We start from the raw sequence: 26,810 nt of genomic DNA, 5'->3' as shown, positions 1-26,810 counted from the left end.
ACTTACCTTTCATCAAGTAATTCTTGGACGCCTTTAGAATCCTTTAAACTCTCTCACGTCGCGCGCGGGTGCGCGCGCAACATCCATGTATCTTAAGGTAGCTACAGAGATTAGATCTATAAACAGCCAAAATTACTGATAAAAAGCCAAAATTACTGGTAAAAATGGCGGTCATCATGTGATCGGAAATCATCGTCGTCAGCGAATCATAGCGCTACCTATGGCCGGAAAGGGCTGAACCGATGACCGGATCTGGTAGGGTCGGAAAAACCTCGCGGGTCGGAAATTCCGGTACTTACACCGGGTTAGTACTTGGATGAGAGACCGCCTGGGAATACCCGGTGCCGTAAGCTTTTCTCAACCTCCACCAGTAGAGTGCACTATGCCACCCTTTTAACAACTGGAACAAAATCATGCTTTTTACACTGCTTTTCAAACTAGGAAGGCAGCTTCATGTAGGCCATACCATAGTAGGTTTCAAATCAATTTGGAATCATTGGCAGAGGGTAGTCAACTATAGTCTCTCATTCACTCAACATTTGATTAGGAGCACCTGTCCACCTTATAGTCAGAACTAAGTTCACTCACGGTGTGTGTGTGTGTGTGTGTGTGTGTGTGTGTGTTCTGACTGGCACCAACCTTATATACACCACCGAGCACAGCAAACTTTGTTTACGGCCATACCACCCTGAATACGACCTGTCGTAAAAAGTGCGGGATAGCAGAGAGAGCGTTTGGAATTTTTTTGTGTGCATGAGAGTTTGGTGTTTGAATATTTGCGTAGTTTGTGTGAGTGAAAGGAGAGTCAGTGTGAAAGAGTGTATTCCCCCAGCAGCTTGCTGTTAGGGGGGATATTTTAGTTTTTTCGTTTTGTTTGTACACGGACGGCTCAACATGGTAAAAGGACTCGGAACGACAGACGACACAACTAAGAACACGGACACAGGCATGGCGAAAGAAGGAGAGAGAGAGAGAGAGGAGATAGAGAGACAGAGAGGGAGAGATGAAGTGAGAGAGGAGAGAGAGAGAATAGCGAGGAAGAAGCAGGCGGCGGAAGCGAGGGTGAATGCGGAGAGAGAGGAGCAAGAGGGAGAGAGGAGAGAGGAGCGAGAGGAGCCGGCCTATAGCAAGGAGTTGACGGTGGCAGTGGAGCTGGTCGGCGAGGAGAAGGTGACGATGATGGCGCTGCTCCGGGCGACGAAGGAGGTGTGCGGGCTCGTCGTGGGCTGTTGATACATCGGATTAAATAAATACGAAGTCACGATGAGCCATCCGAAGGGGAAAGAGAGGCTGCTCGACGGCTTCAAGATCAAGGAGACGAGGGTCATGGCGAGGGAGCTGTGCGGGGACGAGATGGTGGTTTCCTTCATCGGACTGCCGGTCTACACCAAGGACGGGGACATTCTCCGGAAATTATCGGACTGGGGGGTGCAAGCGGTCTCCCCGATAAAGAGGAGGATGTGGCCGGGGACCAGCATATGTGAAGGTACACGTTTTGTGAAAGTAAAATTTAATGATGTTGTAAAGTCACTGCCGTACTCGACCAAGTTCGAGACGGACAATGGGTCTGATTTCTTTCGGGTGATTCATGACAGACAGGTGAAGGTGTGTAGGATGTGTCTGCAGCCAGGGCACATCCTACGGGAATGTCCCGAGTTCAGGTGCAGAAGGTGTGGGCTCAGCGGGCATTATGCGAGGGAATGCGCGACTTTTGAAAACAAGTGCAGGGGGTGTGGGGACCTGGAATCCCAATGTAAGTGTAGGAAGGAAGAAGTAGTGACGAGTCCATCCACTGTTTTTAGACAGAGGGAGGAAGAAGGGAAGGGGGAAAGGGGGAAGAGGGAGAGAAGGGAGAGGGAGAGAAGGGAGAGGGAGAGAAGGGAGAGGGAGAGGGAGAAGAGGAAGAGAAGAGCGAGGGAGAGGAGGAAGAGAAGAGCGAGGGAGAGGAGGAAGAGGGGATGGAGGAGGGAGTATCGTTGACAGCTCAGACTGTGTCAGAGACTCAGAGTACGAGGTGGTCGGGACTGACAGGAGAGAGTGGGGGGGGGGGGCTTGGGGTCGAGCCTCGACAGCTTTATGGGGGTAACCCAGGCATCGGAGTTGCAAGGGAGCGCACAGACGACCGGGGGGAGAGGTTCCCAACAAGAGCCTTTGCCCCCGAGAGTCGTGCGCCCGAAAGAAGCACAAGAGGCAGGCAACAAATCAAAGGAGGGAACCCCCATTAACAACGAGTCGGAATGGTGAGGGGCCATATCCGTAAGCCCCCCCCCCGAAAACATCTGAAAAGATGTTAACAAGTGTCAGTGACGATGGGTGCGGGGAGAAAGACGAGTCTGAGCTGTTGACGATAGTGGGAGGGAGGAAGAGGGCGCTTTTAGAGGGGAAACTAAAGTGCAAGTCAAAGCAGCAGAAAGCGGAGGGAAAGAAGAAATGAAATAAAAATGGCAGTAAACATATTTATCCTCCTACACTTGTTTTCGATGGTCACACTTTCCTCCATAAATATCAATGGGCTCAACAATATGGAGAAGCTGGAGGAGGTGCTGGTGACTTTCACATCTGATGTTCTGATACTGCAGGAGACAAAGTGGACAGACACAAATGACAGAAATCAAGGGGAAATGGAGGGGTATGCTGTTTACAAACAACGGGACAAACAAATCATGTGGGGTAGCGATATTAATTAAAGAGAATAGGGTAGAGAATGTAAGAGAGGTTTTGAATGACAGGAAGGGTAGGGTAATAGGGATAGAATTGAATGTAAATAATGTTATGTTTAGATTAATTAATGTGTATGCACCAAATAGAGAGGTTGAAAAGAGGGATTTTTTTGTAGAACTGGGTTTGCACTGCACGGGGAATTGTATTTTGGTGGGTGACTCATGTATTTTGCACTAAGATGGATGTTTATAGAGTAGATAGTTTTAAGACAGATTCAGCTAGGAGGGGGTTATTAAGAATTATATATTTTTATTGAACAATAGAAACTCGGAAGTCAATGTACGTACATTCAAGGTCCACATTTTTCCCCCTTTTTCTCCCCCCCACCCCGGTCCTATACACATTCCTAGGCTTGTTCTAAGAACGAGAACAAGCAGCAGGACTCCAAAAACTGTGTCACTTCCGTATGACATAAACCTAATAATTATCTAATGTAACCTAGCATGCAGGGCTCCAATCCCTACAAACCAGTCTGTGATATAAAGTACACTATTGTGTAACTCAACCTCAATATCAACTGCGTACCATACAAAAAGCACGGTAGGACTTAGCTGTGACCAGTTAGAACAGAGGGAAAGGCACTGAAAAAAAGTGTCACTAAAGTTAAACTTCCCCGGCGCTGTTACAGTTGTCCATCAACCGCGCATTCAGATTAACCCAGTGTGCAGGCCCTGTTGGCCCACACAATTACAGTACCATAGCCTGCTCGAGGGATAAACACATCTCAATTGTTCATAATGAATCTTTGCCGTCGATGGTTGTCTCTGTCTCAAGCTACTCATGGCCCGTAACAACTTTTAAAAGTTCAACGCAAACTATCATAAATGTACAGACAGTTTTGTGAGATGGGAAAGTCGGTAGAAAAGTCTATATGACAGGTTTTATCGGAGCCCTCCACGCACACGTCTATTCACTGCCTCATCAAACCGGAAGTCCAGAGCAGGGAAATTTAATAGATGTGTGGAGAGTTAGGAACACAAGTGAGAGAGTTTTCGAGAAGACAGGTAGTTAGTGGGGTTTTGAAGCAGAGTAGAATTGACAAAACAAACAGGGAAAGGGGGGGGGGGGGGAGTGTGCTGTTTGAATGCGAGCGTGTTAGCAGAGGAGGAGTATAAGGTGATGGTGAATGAGTGTATCAGGGTGCGAATGATGTGTGAATGTATGAAGAGGATGTGTGTAAATGGTGGGAGAGTGTGAAGAAACAAATCAAAAGTTTGAGTATGACATTTTTGTAGAAAACTGAATCAAGAGAGAAAGAGGGAAGAAATGGTATTGAGGGAGAGAATGGAGGAGGAACTAGAAGAAATAGATAAAGACCCAGGTAGGAATTTAATAACATACATACAGGTAAAGGGACAGTTAGAAGCATATGAGAAGGAAAAGTGTAGGGGGGCAATAGTAAGAAGTTTGTCAGGAGAGCCGTTGGTTGCTTGGCTGAGGAGGCTGGACCTGGACATGTACTCCTGTACTTAACCCACACTCACTCACACACACACACACACACACACACACAATCACAGACTCTTAACCCCCCCCCCCCACACACACACACACACATGTACACACACACACAGCTTACTCTTAACACACGTACACACACACACATAATCACAGACACATACACAAACCCATAGTTGTACATACACTTAACCGCATAGACACACAACCAAGTCAGTACAAACACAAGTATGGCAACACCCGTAGGTCCATATTGTTGCATATAATTCTAGGAAAAATATTGCTTGACACTTCAGAGTTTTATACTATAGGTTGAACATTTTCTGTGTGACTGTCGTAATAGATTTGTGAGTGCCAGATGTTAACCTTTTTTCTTTTCTTTTTTACTCTTTAGCTTTCCCAGTGGAAACTCAAACGGGTCATACTGTAATACAAGGTGAGTTGTACTGCATGCAAGGCAAAGCATGCTTATGTGACTTATTTGAAACATGATTCTCTTAATTTTTGATTCCTAGTATTTACAAAAAACATTATTCATATCTTTTACAGATGGCTTATTTAAGGGCATGGAGAAAAAGAAGGGCTGAAGTAAAAAGCCTCATCCAGTCTTACGGCATTGCGTATGAGTACATTGCTAGTACTGTGCCTCGAAGTGATCCCGCGAAGTCCAATGCAGAAAGACGCTCTGACGCACCCAGATATGGTAAGATACTGGGCTTAGCTTGACGTTTTATTACAGAGAAGTATATTAGTCTGTTCAGTTGTTCAATATGTGATATATATTTAGATTTTAGTTTTTGTAGAGCACTAAGTGTACTATTTCATAATGGTTGCCGTTCCAGACAGTGGCTGTCTCTCTCTCTCACTCACTCACTCTCTTCCCCTCTCTCTCCCACTAACTGTTTTTGAGGAATTTATCTAATATAGGTTAGTAGTGTTCAATTCCAATAAATGGAGCAGTTCAAAAACCTGGAGGAGAGAGGCTACAACGTGAGGAAGAGAAGAAACTGATGGTGACATTTGATTTACATTACATCAATTTCATTTAGCTGACGCTTTTATCCAAAGCGACTTACAAATTGTGTTTTAAGTTGATGCGCAAGTAAATGGCATAACATCAGGTAAAATGTTTATTCTTGATTATTTGATTATTTTCCACTCAGATTTCACAGCTAAGCAAGATTGGAGGAAAGGATGTGAAGGACTGCGCAAATAAGATCATGGACAGGTATGCTACATTGTGAATATATTGTGGTACCCCGAATGGGAAACAAGGTGGAGCACAGCAATCGAATGTGTTACTTGTTTGGGATAGGTGTTGGTGAAAGTTTGGGTTTTGATAGTACTGTACACAGGAGTACTGTACACAGGAGTACTGTACAAGTATTGCCCAGAACAATGGAAACACCACTCCATAAAACAAAGCCGCTGCCACATTTTCCACTTGTCTCTTCCTAGACTGTCTTTTCAATAACTTTTCTGTACTTATAGGCTTTTCACCAACAACCTCATGTCCAAGTTCAACATGAAGGGTCATCGCTCGAAGACCGCTTTTCAACCAACCAACCTCTACACCGTTCTGAATGGTATGGCTAATTTGGAGATTGTGAAAGCAAAATCGCATCCTGTTGTGTGCTGTTCTTGTTAAATTGTTATTGCGTCAATTTCTGCAGTAAATGTCCTTACGGATGCTTTTAGTCTACTAACTTAAACTTTTAAATGTGAGCTCGCAAGATCAGTATGGTCTCAAGGCTAAACTGATCCTAGATCAACACTCCGTCTCTGAGATGATTAATAAATAGGGGCCCTAAGTTCAAGAAACATACTTTATGACACACCATATGCTCTGCCTATAAAATGTGCGCTGAAGTTGCAGAAAGCATGTTTTGTGTAATATAACTATATATATATATATATATATATATATATGTCTTTTGGTGTTACAGCTGCAGTCAAGAAGTGGGATTCTAAGGCCACGGACCACATGATTAGGCTCGCTGTTGGGGACCACCTCAAGCACGCGCCTGGAAGATCGGGAGGTGGTGGTTACACCACTGTAGTGCAGCCCAGAGCAGAGGTGCCACAAGCATAGAGAAGGCAACCTGCCTACCTGCAAGCGATGGTCACCCCTCAAACTCCATCCCGCCCCCTCCGCCCCTCCACATCTGCCGGCCGACTGGCCCCACCATCATTACGCCAACGCGGCTGCCATGGTGCCCGGTCACGTCTCTTCTCGATACTGGCTCCCCGCTGGTGGAACGAACTTCCCACGGCTGTCAGAACTGCAGAGTCACTCCCCATCTTCCGTCGGAGACTGAAGACCCATCTCTTCACCCTACACCTTAACGTCTAAGGCCCAAAGGACAATGACTACCAGGGGAAAAACTCGATTTTTGTGCAATATTTTGGAATATTCTGTGGTATATATTCTGTGGTGTTTTGTATTTTTTGTAAAAAAAAAAAAAATTCTGTGGTATTTTGTATTTTTTGTATTTTTACCAGGGGAAAAACTCGATTTTTGTGCAATATTTTGGAATATTCTGTGGTATATATTCTGTGGTATTTTGTATTTTTTGTATTTTTTTTTATATTCTGTGGTATTTTGTATTTTTTGTATTTTTACCAGGGGAAAAACTCGATTTTTTGTGCAATATTTTGGAATATTCTGTGGTATTTTGCAATATTAGATAGATACTTTATTAATCCCCGTGGGGAAATTGTGTAAAATAAGGAAAGCTTCCTGAATGTGCGTGTCATCCTTGCACGCGCAGGGGCCATGCTGGTCTCTATCACTCCAATGTTAGTAAGTATTGTTCTGCCTTGGGAGCAGTTCTTTCTGAACGTATTCCTCAATGCATTTTTTTTAATTTTATGCTTAATAAAGTACATGTGTATTTAATAAATGGTACTTGTTTTTCTTATGCAAATGTAAAATCATGTACATGTATGCAGTGGCGGGCGGTGCATTTCACACCTAGGCCTTCAGTGATGTCCGACACATTCCTACCTGAATTATTCTACCTCTTAATACCATCGTTATGACGCCATGGCTCTAGAAACTAGACAGAAACACAGTATAACCGGGCGTTGCATCACCTTAACATAGTCAGACAAGTACAACAGAGTTATATTAATATTTCCGAAGCATTTTTAATCAATAAATCCGCATTTACAATGAAGAGTGTTAAACTAACATCTTTAAGATCGCTACATTACCCACGTCTGTCGTCTCGTCCACCATAATAGCGACAAAGGGTGCCTTTTTAATCTCCATTTTGATCTCTTCTTCCATCACTTCAGCAATAGCAAAAATCAGGTCGTTTTGTATTTTGCCTGACGTCCCAGTAAACACTTTGTTTGTGGACAGGTGGTAATGTAAATCTGGGTTGTTTTCAGCCAGAAAAGAAAGAAGCTCAACGTAGTTTCCTCTGTTTGTGGACTTGGCGCTTTCATTGTGTCCCCTAAATGAAAGTTATTGTTTACCCAAAAACAGGACACAATCGATCAGTATTATCGATCAGTCAACGAAAGCTTTCGTTGTGAGGCTCCGTTTCCCTGCGCACTTTCAAAAGTTTCACATCTACCGGCATAGTTCCGCATATCAATAGTGCGTATCAATAGTGCGTAGCAATAGTGCGTATCCAATCAAAAGACGTGCTGGGTGCTGACATCATTGAGCCTTACAGCAGGCGCCGTTGTTGCTTTTGCTCGCATCTACTTAGGTTTACTAGGTACGCCACAGGTTTTCTCGTTCCAATGTTAAGTTACAGGTCGAATCCGCAGCACCGTTTAATGTGAAGGCGGGCAGATTTTTGAGCCCCCTAGCAACACATTTTGATTGGATAAAAGCTCTAACATAAAGGCCAGCCCTCCAAATCTCAATCGGAGACTGGAAGCAGCGCAACCAAGAGGAAAGCTATGAAATGAAGAGAATAGACTATGGGGAATCATTAATACATATTTGTGGAAAATATATATTAAAATAAAATGTATATTCTGATGATGTTTAGGCCAGCAGAGAAGGCCTTGCTGGCCCTGACGGCACACCACTGCATGTATGGCAGATTTGATTCAAGAGTTTGATTTTTTTTTACAGAAATGTTCTAGGTATGGGAGGGAGCATTGTTTTTTTTCCCTACATCGTACATAATCAGGTTGGCCAAAAGCAGGACGTCCATCATTTGACCTGAAAACGTCTTTTCAACGAACTGAAAACAACGTATTTTCAACGAACTGAAAACCACGTCTTTTCAACGACCTATAAACCATGTCTTTTCAACGACCTGAAAACCACGTCTTTTCAACGACCTAAAAACTACGTATTTTCACCTTGCAACGTCAACCAAATCCGGATGTAGAATAGACGTAGGGGAAAGTCGTCTTTTAGATGTCTTTTCAACGCAATTTTGCTCACTGGGTTAGAACATGGAAGCAATTTACCATGAGAGGAAGGGGGTTGTGGACTCATTTACCACTGGTACAGGGTTGGAAAACCCTGTGATCATCAACCCTGTGATCAACCCTATGATCATTCTATAGTATAATATGATATATTATCATTCTAAGGAAAAAAATAAATAACGTTTAAAAAAAAAGAACTATATTCTTTTTCCATTTTTTTTTCACTTTATTATTTAACAAAAATCATTTTGATCATTCTATGATCATTCTATAGTATAATATGATATATTATTATCATTCTAAGAAAGAAAAAACAAAGTTTAAAAACGTTTTTTGGTTACTACAGGCTGCCCCACTCTGCTCCCGACGGCCTCCCTTGTTATAAACAGTCTTTGATACTCCACTCCTCTTTCTCCACTTGGTCCGTCTGTTCTGGAACCACACCTGCAGGATAACATTGTATGTTTGTGTGCTATAGTGTTCCGGAGTTTGTGTCTGTGATACCACTGAACTGATCACTGGTCTGGCAAAAATGTCTAGATCATGTAACAAGTTAAATCTACATTAGCTTTGGAACCACATCCACAACCAGAACAATGGATAAAGGATTACGTTTGCATGCATGTTTAGTGTGTTTAGTGTGACATTTAAAGGGGCAATCGGTAATTGGTACATACATTTTTGGACTTTTAAATTAATTATATTTAGTTTTAGGAATGACTGGATTCAGCTGTCATGTGCAAAGTCTAAAGATCGGATCAGATCATCAGTATCTTTCCATGATTGTATACAATGTGTGCACAAGGGAGAGATACAACATACAGCAAAGTAGGAAGGATCTCCAATGAGCTGAATACCGGTCCTCAGTTTTAAGATAACAAGCAGTGGAAAATACCAGAGGCAACACATCTAATGACCTTGCTCAGTCCCCCTCTTGCTTTCTATCTATTCATATGGGGAGCAAGTGTGTTGTCTTTAACAGGAATAACCTATAGTGAATACACAATCCAGTGTGTCTCATGCAGCAAACACTTACTATAAGTGAAGCTGTCTGAATTTACATTAAATCAAAAATATTTAACAACCCACATCTGAAATCATATTTCTTTGATTATGTTTTATGGTTGATCTTGACCCCAATCTTGAAGTCTGACTACGTACACTCTGTAATAGAACACTCTGGGCTCAATCTGCATGTGCTAGTGAGTGGCAAAAAGGGAGCAAAGTCTGATTGTTTGACATACTGCAACTAGCATTTACATGATGTGCATGTGACTGTGTGAGTGAATATGAAAGAGAAAGAGAATGGTGAAGGTTTGTTCATGTTGACACATTTCTAACCATGCCAGCAATAAGCACAACTCAAATAATTAACGAAAATTAAAAGGCTGGTGTCCATCACGTAGGCACTGGATTGTCTCATGCGTACATACCTTCACCTGGCCTTGTGACATGCCCAGTGTGTACGCCAGCTTGTCTCTCTCAACCGATGACAGGTACTTATTTTCCTCAAAGGTCTTCTCCAGGATAAAGATCTGATAGCCACTGAAAGTCGGTCTGGTGTGTTTAGCTTTGCAGTTGGCGTTACCCTGGTCTTGGGCTAGAGAACAGACAAACCCCATACTAGCATTTCACAGCTCGAATGAATATCAACAATATCACTGATTCATGAATGGCATACTGTAATTATACAACAAATGAAATTACACTTACAGCAATACAGAATTCTCAAAATGGACCAGTATAAAAAGCATACAGAAGAATGGAAATAAAAAAGTGATCCATTTCATATGCTTACCTTTGATTTTTCTCTGCCCTTTTTCAGTGTACCTTTCTCTAGTCTGTGCCCTGAGGTCCAGGCTGTACCCCTGAGATGGTACCTCTATACTGGGCATGGAGGGGGCAGCGGGCAGCTGGGGGCTACACAGGGACGAAGCACAGTCCTGGTGTTGGTATGGGGACGTGGTAGCTCCAAAGCTGTGATATTCAGAGAAGAAGGCACTGGACATGACGTCTGAGCAGCACTGGGGTCCTCTGAAGTCAAAGGCTGGTCTGTTATGGACCTGACTAACGCGTGTTCCACCAGGGCTGAGCTTGTAGTGGTTTGTTTGTGCTGGAGACTGGTGCATCAGCGCAGTGTCGTCCAAATAGAAGTGGTCCAGACAGCTACTGTGGCAGCAAAACCCAGAACTGTTAAGATTCATTGAGAACACATGGTCTCTCAGCACACAAAGATCAACATATACAATTTACCTGGATGAGAATGATGTCTGTATCTGGAGTCAGGGTACGAAGTGAGCCGGTTCACTGTTAGAGTAGCTGTATCTGGCCCTGTGTTTCTGACCGGTTTCATTCAGTGATTATGTTTGAATGCTGATGCACTGAATGTAAAGGCTGAATTATCAGTCAACTCCACCTATTGGTTTTGTCTTAATCACCACCAGTTAACAATGCAACACATGTATTTTCCCTGGTTCTTTGTCTCCTACTGACTGGACAATGCGTAAGAAAGAACTGATAACTTCACTGAACGGCAAACAGTACAATGAATAGATTTCCTTACACAAACATTAGAAGTTATACTTGTAAGGCATAAGAAGAATCTGTAGAATGGTTGTTGTATACTGATTTGTATACTGTATATTGTACTGCACTAATAGTACTAAGGATTGTAGAAAGTGAAATCCAGTTTCACAGTGGGGTGGGGTGTGTGTGTGTGGGTGTATGTATGAGTGTTTTGATGACACTCCTCCAGCTCCAGAATTTTACAACAGACTGGTGGCATTCTATCAAGCAACTCTACTGGAGATGCAAGACACTTCAAGAGAGGCAAATCTGACAAGGATGGAAATCAGTCACAACATTGGTAAGGAGGATACAACATTTTATTATTATCATTATATTACTATGTATTATAATTACACACACACACACACACACACACATATAGATGCACACATTCAATGGTGACAGGGACATAACAAATATTTTACAAATATTGAATATACTCAGTATTCACAGATGTGTAATGAATGTGTAATGAATGTGAGCATACTGTTGCTCGTTTTACAATTTAAAAATAATCTCAAAACATTTCACTTTGTCAATTCCAACTGTATGCAATATAAGTGACAAATAACATTTACATTCACATTTTTTTACATTTTATTTGATTCGCCTTAATAAAATCACCAATCCTCCAGTTGTGCTTTACAGATGGTAATACCGTAGCTATATATTTGCATCCTTACAGTATGTAATATAGGGTTATACTTAGTTTGTGTTGTATCAGGATAATAAGTATCCATTCAATGTTTTCAGCTTCTGTGTGAATAGTAAAAAGTCCTTGAGGAGGGTCGTAACCAAAGTGTTATACTTAGTTTGTGTTTATCAGAATAAAAAGTCATCAGTGTTTTCAGTTTCTGAATGAATAGTAAACAGTCCTTGAGGAGGACTGGTCGTAAACCAGTAACTTATATTATTATATTTTAATTGACATTGAAAACAGCTGCACTATAGTAAAGTATTATTTTATGGTAGGACTTTAAAATGGTTATCAAACCATGATGATGGTCCTCTATGGCTCAGTCGGTAGACCATGGCACTAACAACGCTTAGGTTGTGGGTTGGATTCCCACTGAGACCATATATACTGAAAAATGCACTCTGCAATTTAAATCGCTGTGGATAAAAGCGTCAGCTAAATGGCATATATAAACCATAAAGCTTTTTATAACAAAGGCATCAAACTGAGGCATCATCATCGCGATCTGATCGAGCATTACCGCAGTGTAACTCCTCTCCTAAAGGGTAAAATCGCCAGCCTTTGTCAGATAAATACATTATAAACCACCAAGCGTCTAAACACAAATGTATTCTCTCGCCTTGCCTTTAGAGTCCACTCCACCCCACAAATGTGGAAACCACTGTTTGGGGCCCCTGTCCTTCCATATAGGGACCTTTGGCGCCAAGGTGTCTCTGAGTCAGGGAGCCAGGTATGTGGAGCGGGACAGGGAGACCTTCAAGAATGGCCTGGTCTTCACCAGTCGTCCTATCAGGGTCCGGGAGAAGATCCATCTACGCGTGGAGCGCTGTGACCAGCACTGGGTGGGAGCCCTGCGACTGGGCTTCACCTCCATACCCCCCTCATCATTTGGTCCTCTCTTCCCTGCTGCCATGGCCATCCCTGACCTCACCACCACCCCGGGGTACTGGGCAACTGATTTGCCCCGCAACCTCACCATGCCCGGGAATGAGCTCCGGTTTTGGATGCCCTGTCGGGGGATTATGGTGTATGAGGGGGCCGATGGTGTGAGGCACCAAAAAGTCCTGAAAGGCGTAGATGTGACACAACCACTCTGGGCAATGTTAGATATCTATGGGCAGACGCGAGCTGTGTTCCTGCTGGGTACGAAATATACAGTATATATAATTTGTTTGTTTTTTTGTTTATTGGTGAAAGCAGTAAAACCCTACATTTTGTGCAAGATTATCTCACAACCCAATAAATATATCATTCTCACATGATCCCAGTGTCAGAGAAGAAGAGATTTCTTTTTAAGCGGCAGATGTCCTGTCCTGTGCCGCCTCCTCCTGCAGCGGGTGAAGGTGACAGCTGTATGTGTGTGAGGGGGGGTAGGCCGTGTTGCAGCCCTCAGAAATACAAGCTCCATGCCCCTCATAACACCACACAGCCAGACAGACCCGCAGGTTAGTATAGGCCCACAGTCACTGCATATGCATATACTGTAGGTCTTTAGTCAATCAGTTTGGTGTTTGGGGGGGGGTTACTCATGTGTTTATAGTGGGGGGGGGGGGGGTGAAGTAAAGAACTATAGTGAAGTTGTTACAGAGTGTCACCCAGTTGTTACCACCCTGGGTGATAGGAAGGTCGTAGAGACACCATTCAAATGGTTTTTTTAGATTCCCTGTCCTCTGGTCTATCCGGGGGTGTTGGAATTGTTCTCCTAACCCGCGGGGAACCATACGTTATTAACCCCGGGAGGGGTCACACTACGGGACGTATAACGCTGGCTATGAATGTGGTAGAAACACAAGGTTTTCATATTTAAGTTCATTAGGTCTACACGGTCATTTGAAGCCTAACCCCAGCCCTCTACGACCCCGGGAAGTCATGTTAAACTGAAGTTAAAACACAACGAGATTGCTAATCTAACATCGCTAATGCGGAAGTAAATCCCTCCTGTGTCACAGTAGACAGAGAGAGAGACGTGCAGCCACCCAGGATCGAGCCCCGCGTGGAGCCGTGTTCCATCATTTCTTGTCAATTTCAATAAAGACAGACACACGGAGACAACGACAGGTCATTCTAGAGGAAGAGAGGAATCGGATAATAGGATTCTATTCTCTGACAACCAATGTCCGCGATTCCACACTGGCCAGTAGAAGGTCGAGATTTTTTTTTTTTATATGTTTGTATGACTGGCCCGTTAGCTCAGTGTGTAAGTCTGCCGCAAGGGAAACTTTGTAGTCCTGGGTTCGAATCCCAGGCGGGGAGGTCACTTTGCACTTTTCAATTTGAAGGACAAACAGGAAGAAAAAAAAAAGGCATGCGCAGCGGCAAATAATTCCTGGGCTCAGTCCAGAGAGAGAGAGGAATTTTCCCTTTTGAAAAGATATTTTTGAAAATCCCGCCTCAAAATATTTTTTTTTTTTTTTTTTCTTCTGTGTCAGTGTGTGTCAGTGTGTCAGTTATGTGTCAGTGCGTCTACCGGCCCGAGTCTCTATGGGGGAATGCAATGACCGTTTTGGACACCAAACACACCAAAGAACATCTACTCTTCGAGGCGAATCCAGTCAGACCATTATCAGACCTGCTGGACGTGTCTGTGCGCGTGTGTGACTGGATGTCTACATTCAATGTGTCTCACCGTGTGACTGGATGTGTGTGTATATATGTGTTAATGAGCTGTATGAGTGTGTGTGGATGTGTGTGTATGAGTGTGGATGTGTGTGTATGAGTATGTGTATATGTGGATGTGTGGATGAGTATGTGTGTGGATGTGTGAGTATGTGTATATGTGTGTGGATGTGTGAGTATGTGTATATGTGTGTGGATGTGTGTGTGTATGAGTATGTGTGTGGATGTGTGTGTATGAGTGTGGATGTGTGTGTATGAGTATGTGGATATGAGTATGTGTGGATGAGTATGTGTGGATGTGTATGAGTATGTGTATATGTGTGTATGTATGTTTATGTATGTTAATGAGCTGTATGTTAATGAGCTGTATGTTAATTAGCTGTGTGTGTCTCTGTGTGTATACGTGTGTCTGTGTGTGTATGTTAATGAGCTGTATGTTAATGAGCTTCATGTTAATGAGATTCATGCTAATGAGCTGTATGTTAATGAGCTGTATGTTAATTAGCTGTGTGTGTCTCTGTGTGTGTGTATACGTGTGTGTGTATGTTAATGAGCTGTATGTTAAGGAGATTCATGCTAATGAGCTGTATGTTAATGAGCTGTATGTTAATGAGCTGTATGTTAATGAGCTGTATGCTAATTAGCTGTATGTTAATTAGCTGTGTGTCTCTGTGTGTGTATACGTGTGTCTGTGTGTGTATGTTAATGAGCTGTATGTTAATGAGCTGTATGTTAATGAGCTGTATGTTAATGAGATTCATGTTAATGAGATTCATGCTAATGAGCTGTATGTTAATGAGCTGTATGTTAATTAGCTGTGTGTGTCTCTCTGTGTGTGTATACGTGTGTCTGTGTGTGTATGTTAATGAGCTGAATGTTAATGAGCTGTATGTTAATGAGATTCATGCTAATGAGCTGTATGTTAATGAGCTGTATGTTAATGAGCTGTATGTTAATTAGCTGTGTGTGTCTCTGTGTGTGTATACGTGTGTCTGTGTGTGTATGTTAATGAGCTGTATCTTAATGAGATTCATGCTAATGAGCTGTATGTTAATGAGCTGTATGTTAATGAGCTGTATGTTAATTAGCTGTGTGTGTCTCTGTGTGTGTATACGTGTGTCTGTGTGTGTGTATGTTAATGAGCTGCATGTTAATGAGCTGTATGTTAATGAGCTTCATGTTAATGAGATTCATGCTAATGAGCTGTATGTTAATGAGCTGTATGTTAATTAGCTGTGTGTGTGTGTCTCTGTGTGTGTATACGTGTGTCTGTGTGTGTATGTTAATGAGCTGAATGTTAATGAGCTGTATGTTAATGAGATTCATGCTAATGAGCTGTATGTTAATGAGCTGTATGTTAATGAGCTGTATGTTAATTAGCTGTATGTTAATTAGCTGTGTGTGTCTCTGTGTGTGTATACGTGTGTCTGTGTGTGTCTGTTAATGAGCTGTATGTTAATGAGCTGTATGTTAATGAGATTCATGCTAATGAGCTGTATGTTAATGAGCTGTATGTTAATGAGCTGTATGTTAATTAGCTGTGTGTGTCTCTGTGTGTGTATACGTGTGTCTGTGTGTGTATGTTAATGAGCTGTATGTTAATGAGCTGTATGTTAATGAGCTTCATGTTAATGAGATTCATGCTAATGAGCTGTATGTTAATGAGCTGTATGTTAATTAGCTGTGTGTGTCTCTGTGTGTGTATACGTGTGTCTGTGTGTGTGTATGTTAATGAGCTGTATGTTAATGAGATTCATGCAAATGAGCTGTATGTTAATGAGCTGTGTGTGTCTCTGTGTGTGTATACGTGTGTCTGTGTGTGTGTATGTTAATGAGCTGTATGTTAATTAGCTGTGTGTGTATGTTAATGAGCTGTATGTTAATGAGCTTCATGTTAATGAGATTCATGCTAATGAGCTGTATGTTAATGAGCTGTATGTTAATTAGCTGTGTGTGTGTCTCTGTGTGTGCATACGTGTGTCTGTGTGTGTATGTTAATGAGCTGTATGTTAATGAGCTGTATGTTAATGAGATTCATGCTAATGAGCTGTATGTTAATGAGCTGTATGTTAATGAGCTGTATGTTAATTAGCTCTGTGTGTCTCTGTGTGTGTATACGTGTGTCTGTGTGTGTATGTTAATGAGCTGTATGTTAATGAGATTCATGCTAATGAGCTGTATGTTAATGAGCTGTCTGTTAATGAGCTGTATGTAAATTAGCTGTATGTTAATTAGCTGTGTGGGTGTCTCTGTGTGTGCATACGTGTGTCTGTGTGTGTATGTTAATGAGCTGTATGTTAATGAGCTGTATGTTAATGAGATTCATGCTAATGAGCTGTATGTTAATGAGCTGTATGTTAATGAGCTGTATGTTAATTAGCTCTGTGTGTCTCTGTGTGTATACGTGTGTCTGTGTGTATGTTAATGAGCTGTATGTTAATGAGCTGTATGTTAATGAGATGCATGCTAATGAGCTGTATGTTAATGAGCTGTATGTTAATGAGCTGTATGTTAATGAGCTGTATGTTAATTAGCTCTGTGTGTCTCTGTGTATGTATACGTGTGTCTGTGTGTATGTTAATGAGCTGTATGTTAATGAGCTGTATGTTAATGAGATGCATGCTAATGAGCTGTATGTTAATGAGCTGTATGTTAATGAGCTGTATGTTAATGAGCTGTATGTTAATTAGCTCTGTGTGTCTCTGTGTGTGTATACGTGTGTCTGTGTGTGTGTATGTTAATGAGCTGTATGTTAATGAGATTCATGCTAATGAGCTGTATGTTAATGAGCTGTCTGTTAATGAGCTGTATGTAAATTAGCTGTATGTTAATTAGCTGTGTGTGTGTCTCTGTGTGTGTATACGTGTGTCTGTGTGTGTATGTTAATGAGCTGAATGTTAATGAGCTGTATGTTAATGAGATTCATGCTAATGAGCTGTATGTTAATGAGCTGTATGTTAATGAGCTGTATGTTAATGAGCTGTATGTTAATTAGCTGTGTGTGTCTCTGTGTGTGTATACGTGTGTCTGTGTGTATGTTAATGAGCTGTATGTTAATGAGCTGTATGTTAATGAGATTCATGCTAATGAGCTGTATGTTAATGAGCTGTATGTTAATGAGCTGTATGTTAATTAGCTGTGTGTGTCTCTGTGTGTGTATACGTGTGTCTGTGTGTGTGTGTATGTTAATGAGCTGCATGTTAATGAGCTGTATGTTAATGAGCTTCATGTTAATGAGATTCATGCTAATGAGCTGAATGTTAATGAGCTGTATGTTAATTAGCTGTGTGTGTGTCTCTGTGTGTGTATAAGTGTGTCTGTGTGTGTGTATGTTAATGAGCTGTATGTTAATGAGCTGTATGTTAATGAGATTCATGCTAATGAGCTGTATGTTAATGAGCTGTGTGTTAATGAGCTGTATGTTAATGAGCTGTATGTTAATGAGCTGTATGTTAATGAGCTGTATGTTAATTAGCTGTGTGTGTCTCTGTGTGTGTATACGTGTGTCTGTGTGTGTGTATGTTAATGAGCTGTATGTTAATGAGCTGTATGTTAATGAGATTCATGCTAATGAGCAGTATGTTAATGAGCTGTGTGTTAATGAGCTGTATGTTAATGAGCTGTATGTTAATGAGCTGTATGTTAATTAGCTGTGTGTGTCTCTGTGTGTATACGTGTGTCTGTGTGTGTGTATGTTAATGAGCTGTATGTTAATGAGATTCATGCAAATGAGCTGTATGTTAATGAGCTGTATGTTAATGAGCTGTGTATGTCTCTGTGTGTGTATACGTGTGTCTGTGTGTGTATGTTAATGAGCTGTATGTTAATGAGCTGTATGTTAATGAGATTCATGCTAATGAGCTGTATGTTAATGAGCTGTATGTTAATGAGCTGTATGTTAATGAGCTGTATGTTAATGAGCTGTATGTTAATTAGCTGTGTGTGTCTCTGTGTGTGTATACGTGTGTCTGTGTGTGTATGTTAATGAGCTGTATGTTAATGAGCTGTATGTTAATGAGCTGTATGTTAATTAGCTTCATGTTAATGAGATTCATGCTAATGAGTGGGCGGAGTCAAGTGGGCGGAGTCAAGCTCCGCCCACTTTGACTTAAGCTCCGCCCACTCAGACACTAGCTCCGCCCACTTTAACTTAAGCTCCGCCCACTTTGACTTAAGATCCGCCCACTCAGACACAAGCTCCGCCCACTTTAACTTAAGATCCGCCCACTTTGACTTAAGCTCCGCCCACTTTGACTTAAGCTCAGCCCACTTTGACTTAAGCTCCGCCCACTTAGACACAAGCTCCGCCCACTTTGACTTAAGCTCCGCCCACTTAGATACAAGCTCCGCCCACTTTTACACAAGCTCCGCCCACTTTTACACAAGCTCCGCCCACTTTGGCTTAAGCTCCGCCCACTTTGACTTAAGCTCCGCCCACTTTGACTTAAGCACCGCCCACTTTGACTTAAGCTCCGCCCACTTTGACTTAAGCTCCGCCCACTTAGATACAAGCTCCGCCCACTTTGACACAAATTCCGCCCACTTTTACACAAGCTCCGCCCACTTTGACTTAAGCTCCGCCCACTTTGACACAAGCTCCTCCCACTTTCACATAAGCTCCTCCCACTTTGACTTAAGCTCCTCCTACTTTGACTTAAGCTCCGCCCACTTTGACTTAAGCTCCGCCCACTTATACACAAGCTCCGCCCACTTTGACTTAAGCTCCTCCCACTTTGACTTAAGCTCCTCCCACTTTGACTTAAGCTCCTCCCACTTTGACTTAAGCTCCTCCCACTTTGACTTAAGCTCCGCCCACTTTGACTTAAGCTCCTCCCACTTTGATTTAAGCTCCTCCCACTTTGACTTAAGCTCCTCCCACTTTGACTTAAGCTCCGCCCACTTTGACTTAAGCTCCGCCCACTTTGACTTAAGCTCCTCCCACTTTGACTTAAGCTCCTCCCACTTTGAATTAAGCTCCGCCCACTTTGACTTAAGCTACTCCCACTTTGATTTAAGCTCCGCCCACTTTGACTTAAGCTCCTCCCACTTTGACTTAAGCTCCTCCCACTTTGACTTAAGCTCCTCCCACTTTGACTTAAGCTCCTCCCACTTTGACTTAAGCTCCTCCCACTTTGATTTAAGCTCCTCCCACTTTGATTTAAGCTCCTCCCACTTTGATTTAAGCACCGCCCACTTTGACTTAAGCTCCTCCCACTTTGATTTAAGCTCCTCCCACTTTGACTTAAGCTCCTCCCACTTTGACTTAAGCTCCTCCCACTTTGATTTAAGCTCCTCCCACTTTGATTTAAGCTCCGCCCACTTTGACTTAAGCTCCTCCCACTTTGATTTAAGCTCCTCCCGCTTTGATTTAAGCTCCGCCCACTTTGACTTAAGCTCCTCCCACTTTGATTTAAGCTCCTCCCACTTTGATTTAAGCTCCGCCCACTTTGACTTAAGCTCCGCCCACTTTGACTTAAGCTCCTCCCACTTTGATTTAAGCTCCTCCCACTTTGACTTAAGCTCCTCCCACTTTGACTTAAGCTCATCCCACTTTGATTTAAGCTCCTCCCACTTTGGTTTAAGCTCCGCCCACTTTGACTTAAGCTCCGCCCACTTTGATTTAAGCTCCTCCCGCTTTGATTTAAGCTCCGCCCACTTTGATTTAAGCTCCGCCCACTTTGACTTAAGATCCGCCCACTCAGACACAAGCTCCGCCCACTTTAACTTAAGCTCCGCCCACTTTGACTTAAGCTCCGCCCACTTTGACTTAAGCTCAGCCCACTTTGACTTAAGCTCCGCCCACTTAGACACAAGCTCCGCCCACTTTGACTTAAGCTCCGCCCACTTAGATACAAGCTACGCCCACTTTTACACAAGCTCCGCCCACTTTTACACAAGCTCCGCCCACTTTGACTTAAGCACCGCCCACTTTGACTTAAGCTCCGCCCACTTTGACTTAAGCTCCGCCCACTTAGATACAAGCTCCGCCCACTTTGACACAAGTTCCGCCCACTTTTACACAAGCTCCGCCCACTTTGACTTAAGCTCCGCCCACTTTGACACAAGCTCCTCCCACTTTGACTTAAGCTCCTCCCACTTTGACTTAAGCTCCTCCCACTTTGACTTAAGCTCCTCCCACTTTGACTTAAGCTCCTCCCACTTTGACTTAAGCTCCGCCCACTTTGACACAAGCTCCTCCCACTTTGACTTAAGCTCCGCCCACTTTGACTTAAGCTCCGCCCACTTTGACTTAAGCTCCTCCCACTTTGATTTAAGCTCCTCCCGCTTTGATTTAAGCTCCGCCCACTTTGACTTAAGCTCCTCCCACTTTGACTTAAGCTCCTCCCACTTTGAATTAAGCTCCGCCCACTTTGACTTAAGCTACTCCCACTTTGATTTAAGCTCCGCCCACTTTGACTTAAGCTCCTCCCACTTTGACTTAAGCTCCTCCCACTTTGACTTAAACTCCTCCCACTTTGACTTAAGCTCCTCCCACTTTGACTTAAGCTCCTCCCACTTTGATTTAAGCTCCTCCCACTTTGATTTAAGCTCCTCCCACTTTGATTTAAGCTCCGCCCACTTTGATTTAAGCACCGCCCACTTTGACTTAAGCTCCTCCCACTTTGACTTAAGCTCCTCCCACTTTGACTTAAGCTCCTCCCACTTTGACTTAAGCTCCTCCCACTTTGACTTAAGCTCCTCCCACTTTGACTTAAGCTCCTCCCACTTTGACTTAAGCTCCTCCCACTTTGACTTAAGCTCCTCCCACTTTGACTTAAGCTCCTCCCACTTTGACTTAAGCTCCTCCCACTTTGATTTAAGCTCCGCCCACTTTGACTTAAGCTCCTCCCACTTTGATTTAAGCTCCTCCCGCTTTGATTTAAGCTCCGCCCACTTTGACTTAAGCTCCTCCCACTTTGATTTAAGCTCCTCCCACTTTGATTTAAGCTCCGCCCACTTTGACTTAAGCTCCGCCCACTTTGACTTAAGCTCCTCCCACTTTGATTTAAGCTCCTCCCACTTTGACTTAAGCTCCTCCCACTTTGACTTAAGCTCATCCCACTTTGATTTAAGCTCCTCCCACTTTGGTTTAAGCTCCGCCCACTTTGATTTAAGCTCCGCCCACTTTGACTTAAGATCCGCCCACTCAGACACAAGCTCCGCCCACTTTAACTTAAGCTCCGCCCACTTTGACTTAAGCTCCGCCCACTTTGACTTAAGCTCAGCCCACTTTGACTTAAGCTCCGCCCACTTAGACACAAGCTCCGCCCACTTTGACTTAAGCTCCGCCCACTTAGATACAAGCTCCGCCCACTTTTACACAAGCTCCGCCCACTTTTACACAAGCTCCGCCCACTTTGGCTTAAGCTCCGCCCACTTTGACTTAAGCTCCGCCCACTTTGACTTAAGCACCGCCCACTTTGACTTAAGCTCCGCCCACTTTGACTTAAGCTCCGCCCACTTAGATACAAGCTCCGCCCACTTTGACACAAGTTCCGCCCACTTTTACACAAGCTCCGCCCACTTTGACTTAAGCTCCGCCCACTTTGACACAAGCTCCTCCCACTTTGACTTAAGCTCCGCCCACTTTGACTTAAGCTCCGCCCACTTTGACTTAAGCTCCTCCCACTTTGATTTAAGCTCCTCCCGCTTTGATTTAAGCTCCGGCCACTTTGAATTAAGCTCCGCCCACTTTGACTTAAGCTACTCCCACTTTGATTTAAGCTCCGCCCACTTTGACTTAAGCTCCTCCCACTTTGACTTAAGCTCCTCCCACTTTGACTTAAGCTCCTCCCACTTTGACTTAAGCTCCTCCCACTTTGACTTAAGCTCGTCCCACTTTGATTTAAGCTCCTCCCACTTTGATTTAAGCTCCTCCCACTTTGATTTAAGCTCCGCCCACTTTGATTTAAGCACCGCCCACTTTGACTTAAGCTCCTCCCACTTTGATTTAAGCTCCTCCCACTTTGACTTAAGCTCCTCCCACTTTGACTTAAGCTCCTCCCACTTTGATTTAAGCTCCGCCCACTTTGACTTAAGCTCCTCCCACTTTGATTTAAGCTCCTCCCGCTTTGATTTAAGCTCCGCCCACTTTGACTTAAGCTCCTCCCACTTTGATTTAAGCTCCTCCCACTTTGATTTAAGCTCCGCCCACTTTGACTTAAGCTCCGCCCACTTTGACTTAAGCTCCTCCCACTTTGATTTAAGCTCCTCCCACTTTGACTTAAGCTCCTCCCACTTTGACTTAAGCTCATCCCACTTTGATTTAAGCTCCTCCCACTTTGGTTTAAGCTCCGCCCACTTTGACTTAAGCTCCGCCCACTTTGATTTAAGCTCCTCCCGCTTTGATTTAAGCTCCGCCCACTTTGATTTAAGCTCCGCCCACTTTGACTTAAGCTCATTACTTATAACTCCCCTCCTGAGTGAGCTAGAGGTCTGGTTTTCACATATGTCGAACATCTTGGTGAGACAAGTGTTTACCCAACGTTTCGGCTTGATCGGCCATTCGTAAGTGCAGAGAATTCATAACTCCCCTCCTAGCTGTGAGCTAGAGGTCTGGTTTTCACATATGTCGAACATCTCGGTGAGACAAGTGTTTACCCAGAGTTTCGGCTTGATCGGCCATTCGTGGCCCAAACGGGGAGCTTTGACGTAAGTGCGAAATCCGTAATTAAAGGGGGCGCCACGGAGCGACCGTTTGAGCTAGCGCCTCGAAACTCGGGGCACGCGACCGGACCCCTGTGACGCTTCACGGTGCCGATTTTTGGGTGACTGGGACTTTCTGGCACCGATTTCTGTTTTTCATCCTAGGCTTTCATCCTAGGGTGCAACTGCGTACAGTCTAGGTAGGTCGTTTGTTGGCAAATGAAAGAAAATTGGAATTAATCAATTAAGCCACTCCCACTTTGACACAAGCTCCGCCCACTAAATGTCTAAGCCACTCCCACTCCCACTTAAGCTCCGCCCACTTTGACACAAGCTCCGCCCACTTTTGACACAAGCTCCGCCCACTAACGGTCTAAGCCACTCCCACTCCCACTTAAGCTCCGCCCACTTTGACTTAAGCTCCTCCCACTTTGATTTAAGCTCCTCCCACTTTGACTTAAGGTCCTCCCACTTTGACTTAAGCTCCGCCCACTTTGACTTAAGCTCCGCCCACTTTGACTTAAGCTCCTCCCACTTTGACTTAAGCTCCGCCCACTTTGACTTAAGCTCCTCCCACTTTGATTTAAGCTCCGCCCACTTTGACTTAAGCTCCGCCCACTTTGACTTAAGCTCCTCCCACTTTGATTTAAGCTCCGCCCACTTTGACTTAAGCTCCTCCCACTTTGATTTAAGCTCCGCCCACTTTGACTTAAGCTCCTCCCACTTTGATTTAAGCTCCGCCCACTTTGACTCAAGCTCCTTGGTTTTGTCTTAATCACCACCAGTTAACAATGCAACACATGGTCTCTCAGCACACAAAGATCAACATATACAATTTACCTGGATGAGAATGATGTCTGTATCTGGAGTCAGGGTACGAAGTGAGCCGGTTCACTGTTAGAGTAGCTGTATCTGGCCCTGTGTTTCTGACCGGTTTCATTCAGTGATTATGTTTGAATGCTGATGCACTGAATGTAAAGGCTGAATTATCAGTCAACTCCACCTATTGGTTTTGTCTTAATCACCACCAGTTAACAATGCAACACATGTATTTTCCCTGGTTCTTTGTCTCCTACTGACTGGACAATGCGTAAGAAAGAACTGATAACTTCACTGAACGGCAAACAGTACAATGAATAGATTTCCTTACACAAACATTAGAAGTTATACTTGTAAGGCATAAGAAGAATCTGTAGAATGGTTGTTGTATACTGATTTGTATACTGTATATTGTACTGCACTAATAGTACTAAGGATTGTAGAAAGTGAAATCCAGTTTCACAGTGGGGTGGGGTGTGTGTGTGTGGGTGTATGTATGAGTGTTTTGATGACACTCCTCCAGCTCCAGAATTTTACAACAGACTGGTGGCATTCTATCAAGCAACTCTACTGGAGATGCAAGACACTTCAAGAGAGGCAAATCTGACAAGGATGGAAATCAGTCACAACATTGGTAAGGAGGATACAACATTTTATTATTATCATTATTGTACTATGTATTATAAATAACACACACACACACACACACACACACACACACACACACACACATATAGATGCACACATTCAATGGTGACAGGGACATAACAAATATTTTGCAAATATTGAATATACTCAGTATTCACAGATGTGTAATGAATGTGAGCATTTTTTCAGTAACACAATACTGTTGCTCGTTTTACAATTTAAAAATCTCAAAACATTTCACTTTGTCAATTCCAACTGTATGCAATATAAGTGACAAATAACATTTACATTCACATTTTTTAACATTTTATTTGATTCGCCTTAATAAAATCACCAATCCTCCAGTTGTGCTTTACAGATGGTAATACCGTAGCTATATATTTGCATCCTTACAGTATGTCATATAGGGTTATACTTAGTTTGTGTTGTATCAGGATAATAAGTATCCATTCAATGTTTTCAGCTTCTGTATGAATAGTAAAAAGTCCTTGAGGAGGGTCGTAACCAAAGTGTTATACTTAGTTTGTGTTTATCAGAATAAAAAGTAATCAGTGTTTTCAGTTTCTGAATGAATAGTAAACAGTCCTTGAGGAGGACTGGTCGTAAACCAGTAACTTATATTATTATATTTTAATTGACATTGAAAACAGCTGCACTATAGTAAAGTATTATTTTATGGTAGGACTTTAAAATGGTTATCAAACCATGATGATGGTCCTCTATGGCTCAGTCGGTAGACCATGGCACTAACAACGCTTAGGTTGTGGGTTTGATTCCCACTGAGACCATATATACTGAAAAATGCACTCTGCCATTTAAATCGCTGTGGATAAAATCGTCAGCTAAATGGCATATATAAACCATAAAGCTTTTTATAACAAAGGCATCAAACTGAGGCATCATCATCGCGATCTTACCGCAGTGTAACTCCTCTCCTAAAGGGTAAAATCGCCAGCCTTTGTCAGATAAATACATTATAAACCACCAAGCGTCTAAACACAAATGTATTCTCTCGCCTTGCCTTTAGAGTCCACTCCACCCCACAAATGTGGAAACCACTGTTTGGGGCCCCTGTCCTTCCATATAGGGACCTTGGGCGCCAAGGGGAGTCAGGGAGCCAGGTATGTGGAGCGGGACAGGGAGACCTTCAAGAATGGCCTGGTCTTCACCAGTCGTCCTATTAGGGTCCGGGAGAAGATCCATCTACGCGTGGAGCGCTGTGACCAGCACTGGTTGGGAGCCCTGCGACTGGGCTTCACCTCCATACCCCCCTCATCATTTGGTCCCTCCGGGAATGAGCTCCGGTTTTGGATGCCCGGTCGGGGGATTATGGTGTATGAGGGGGCCGATGGTGTGAGGCACCAAAAAGTCCTGAAAGGCGTAGATGTGACACAACCACTCTGGGCAATGTTAGATATCTATGGGCAGACGCGAGCTGTGTTCCTGCTGGGTACGAAATATACAGTATATATAATTTGTTTGTTTTTTTGTTTATTGGTGAAAGCAGTAAAACCCTAAATTTTGTGCAAGATTATCTCACAACCCAATAAATATATCATTCTCACATGATCCCAGGTTCAGAGAAGAAGAGATTTCTTTTTAAGCGGCAGATGTCCTGTCCTGTGCCGCCTCCTCCTGCAGCGGGTGAAGGTGACAGCTGTATGTGTGTGAGGGGGGGTAGGCCGTGTTGCAGCCCTCAGAAATACAAGCTCCATGCCCCTCATAACACCACACAGCCAGACAGACCCGCAGGTTAGTATAGGCCCACAGTCACTGCATATGCATATGCTGTAGGTCTTTAGTCAATCAGTTTGGTGTTTACACTGAACGCATTTACTTGTACTAAAGTTGATGAAGGATGACAAAAACACTTAAATAGAACGTGGGCTTCTGCGTTTTCGAAAATCTGTGTCTAATTCTTGAAACCATATAACATACATAGGCGATAGGCCTACAACCATATAATAAGCAGGTTACTATGTTACTGGATAATTTGTTTTATTGACTACTTTCTGGACTTAATAACCAAAAAGTGAGCATACATTATTTTCTAGACCAAGACTCGGGTGAGGAATGTGTGGTGTGTCTGTCTGCGCGCGCTTGTGTGGACTTCCCCTGTGGTCATCGCTGTGTGTGCGCTCCCTGCTCCGAGCGTATCTGCACCGAGTTTGGAAGTTGCCCGCTATGTCGCCGACGAATCAGAAACAGCTCAGAAGACGAAACCCCATCGAAATGA

At 43.2% G+C, this 26,810-nt stretch overlaps 1 protein-coding gene across 1 annotated transcript; it reads left to right on the top strand.

Moving 5' to 3' along the window:
* Positions 1 to 1,263: 1,263 nt before the first annotated feature.
* LOC308175488 (E3 ubiquitin-protein ligase NEURL1-like) lies at positions 1,264 to 26,810 on the top strand (the record flags this gene model as incomplete). Its single annotated transcript, XM_080551149.1, has 5 exons — positions 1,264 to 1,486; positions 12,476 to 12,988; positions 25,662 to 25,925; positions 26,150 to 26,224; positions 26,629 to 26,810. 5 exons carry the CDS (start codon positions 1,264 to 1,266, stop codon positions 26,808 to 26,810), a joined length of 1,257 nt encoding a protein of 418 aa, XP_080407275.1.

This window comes from Nansenia antarctica, assembly GCF_963989245.1.
Source record: "Nansenia antarctica genome assembly, contig: SCAFFOLD_132, whole genome shotgun sequence".
Taxonomy (NCBI): Eukaryota; Metazoa; Chordata; class Actinopteri; order Argentiniformes; family Microstomatidae; genus Nansenia; species Nansenia antarctica.
The sequence above is the reverse complement of the archived record's forward strand: the minus strand, read 5'-3'. Positions and strand labels throughout refer to the sequence as shown.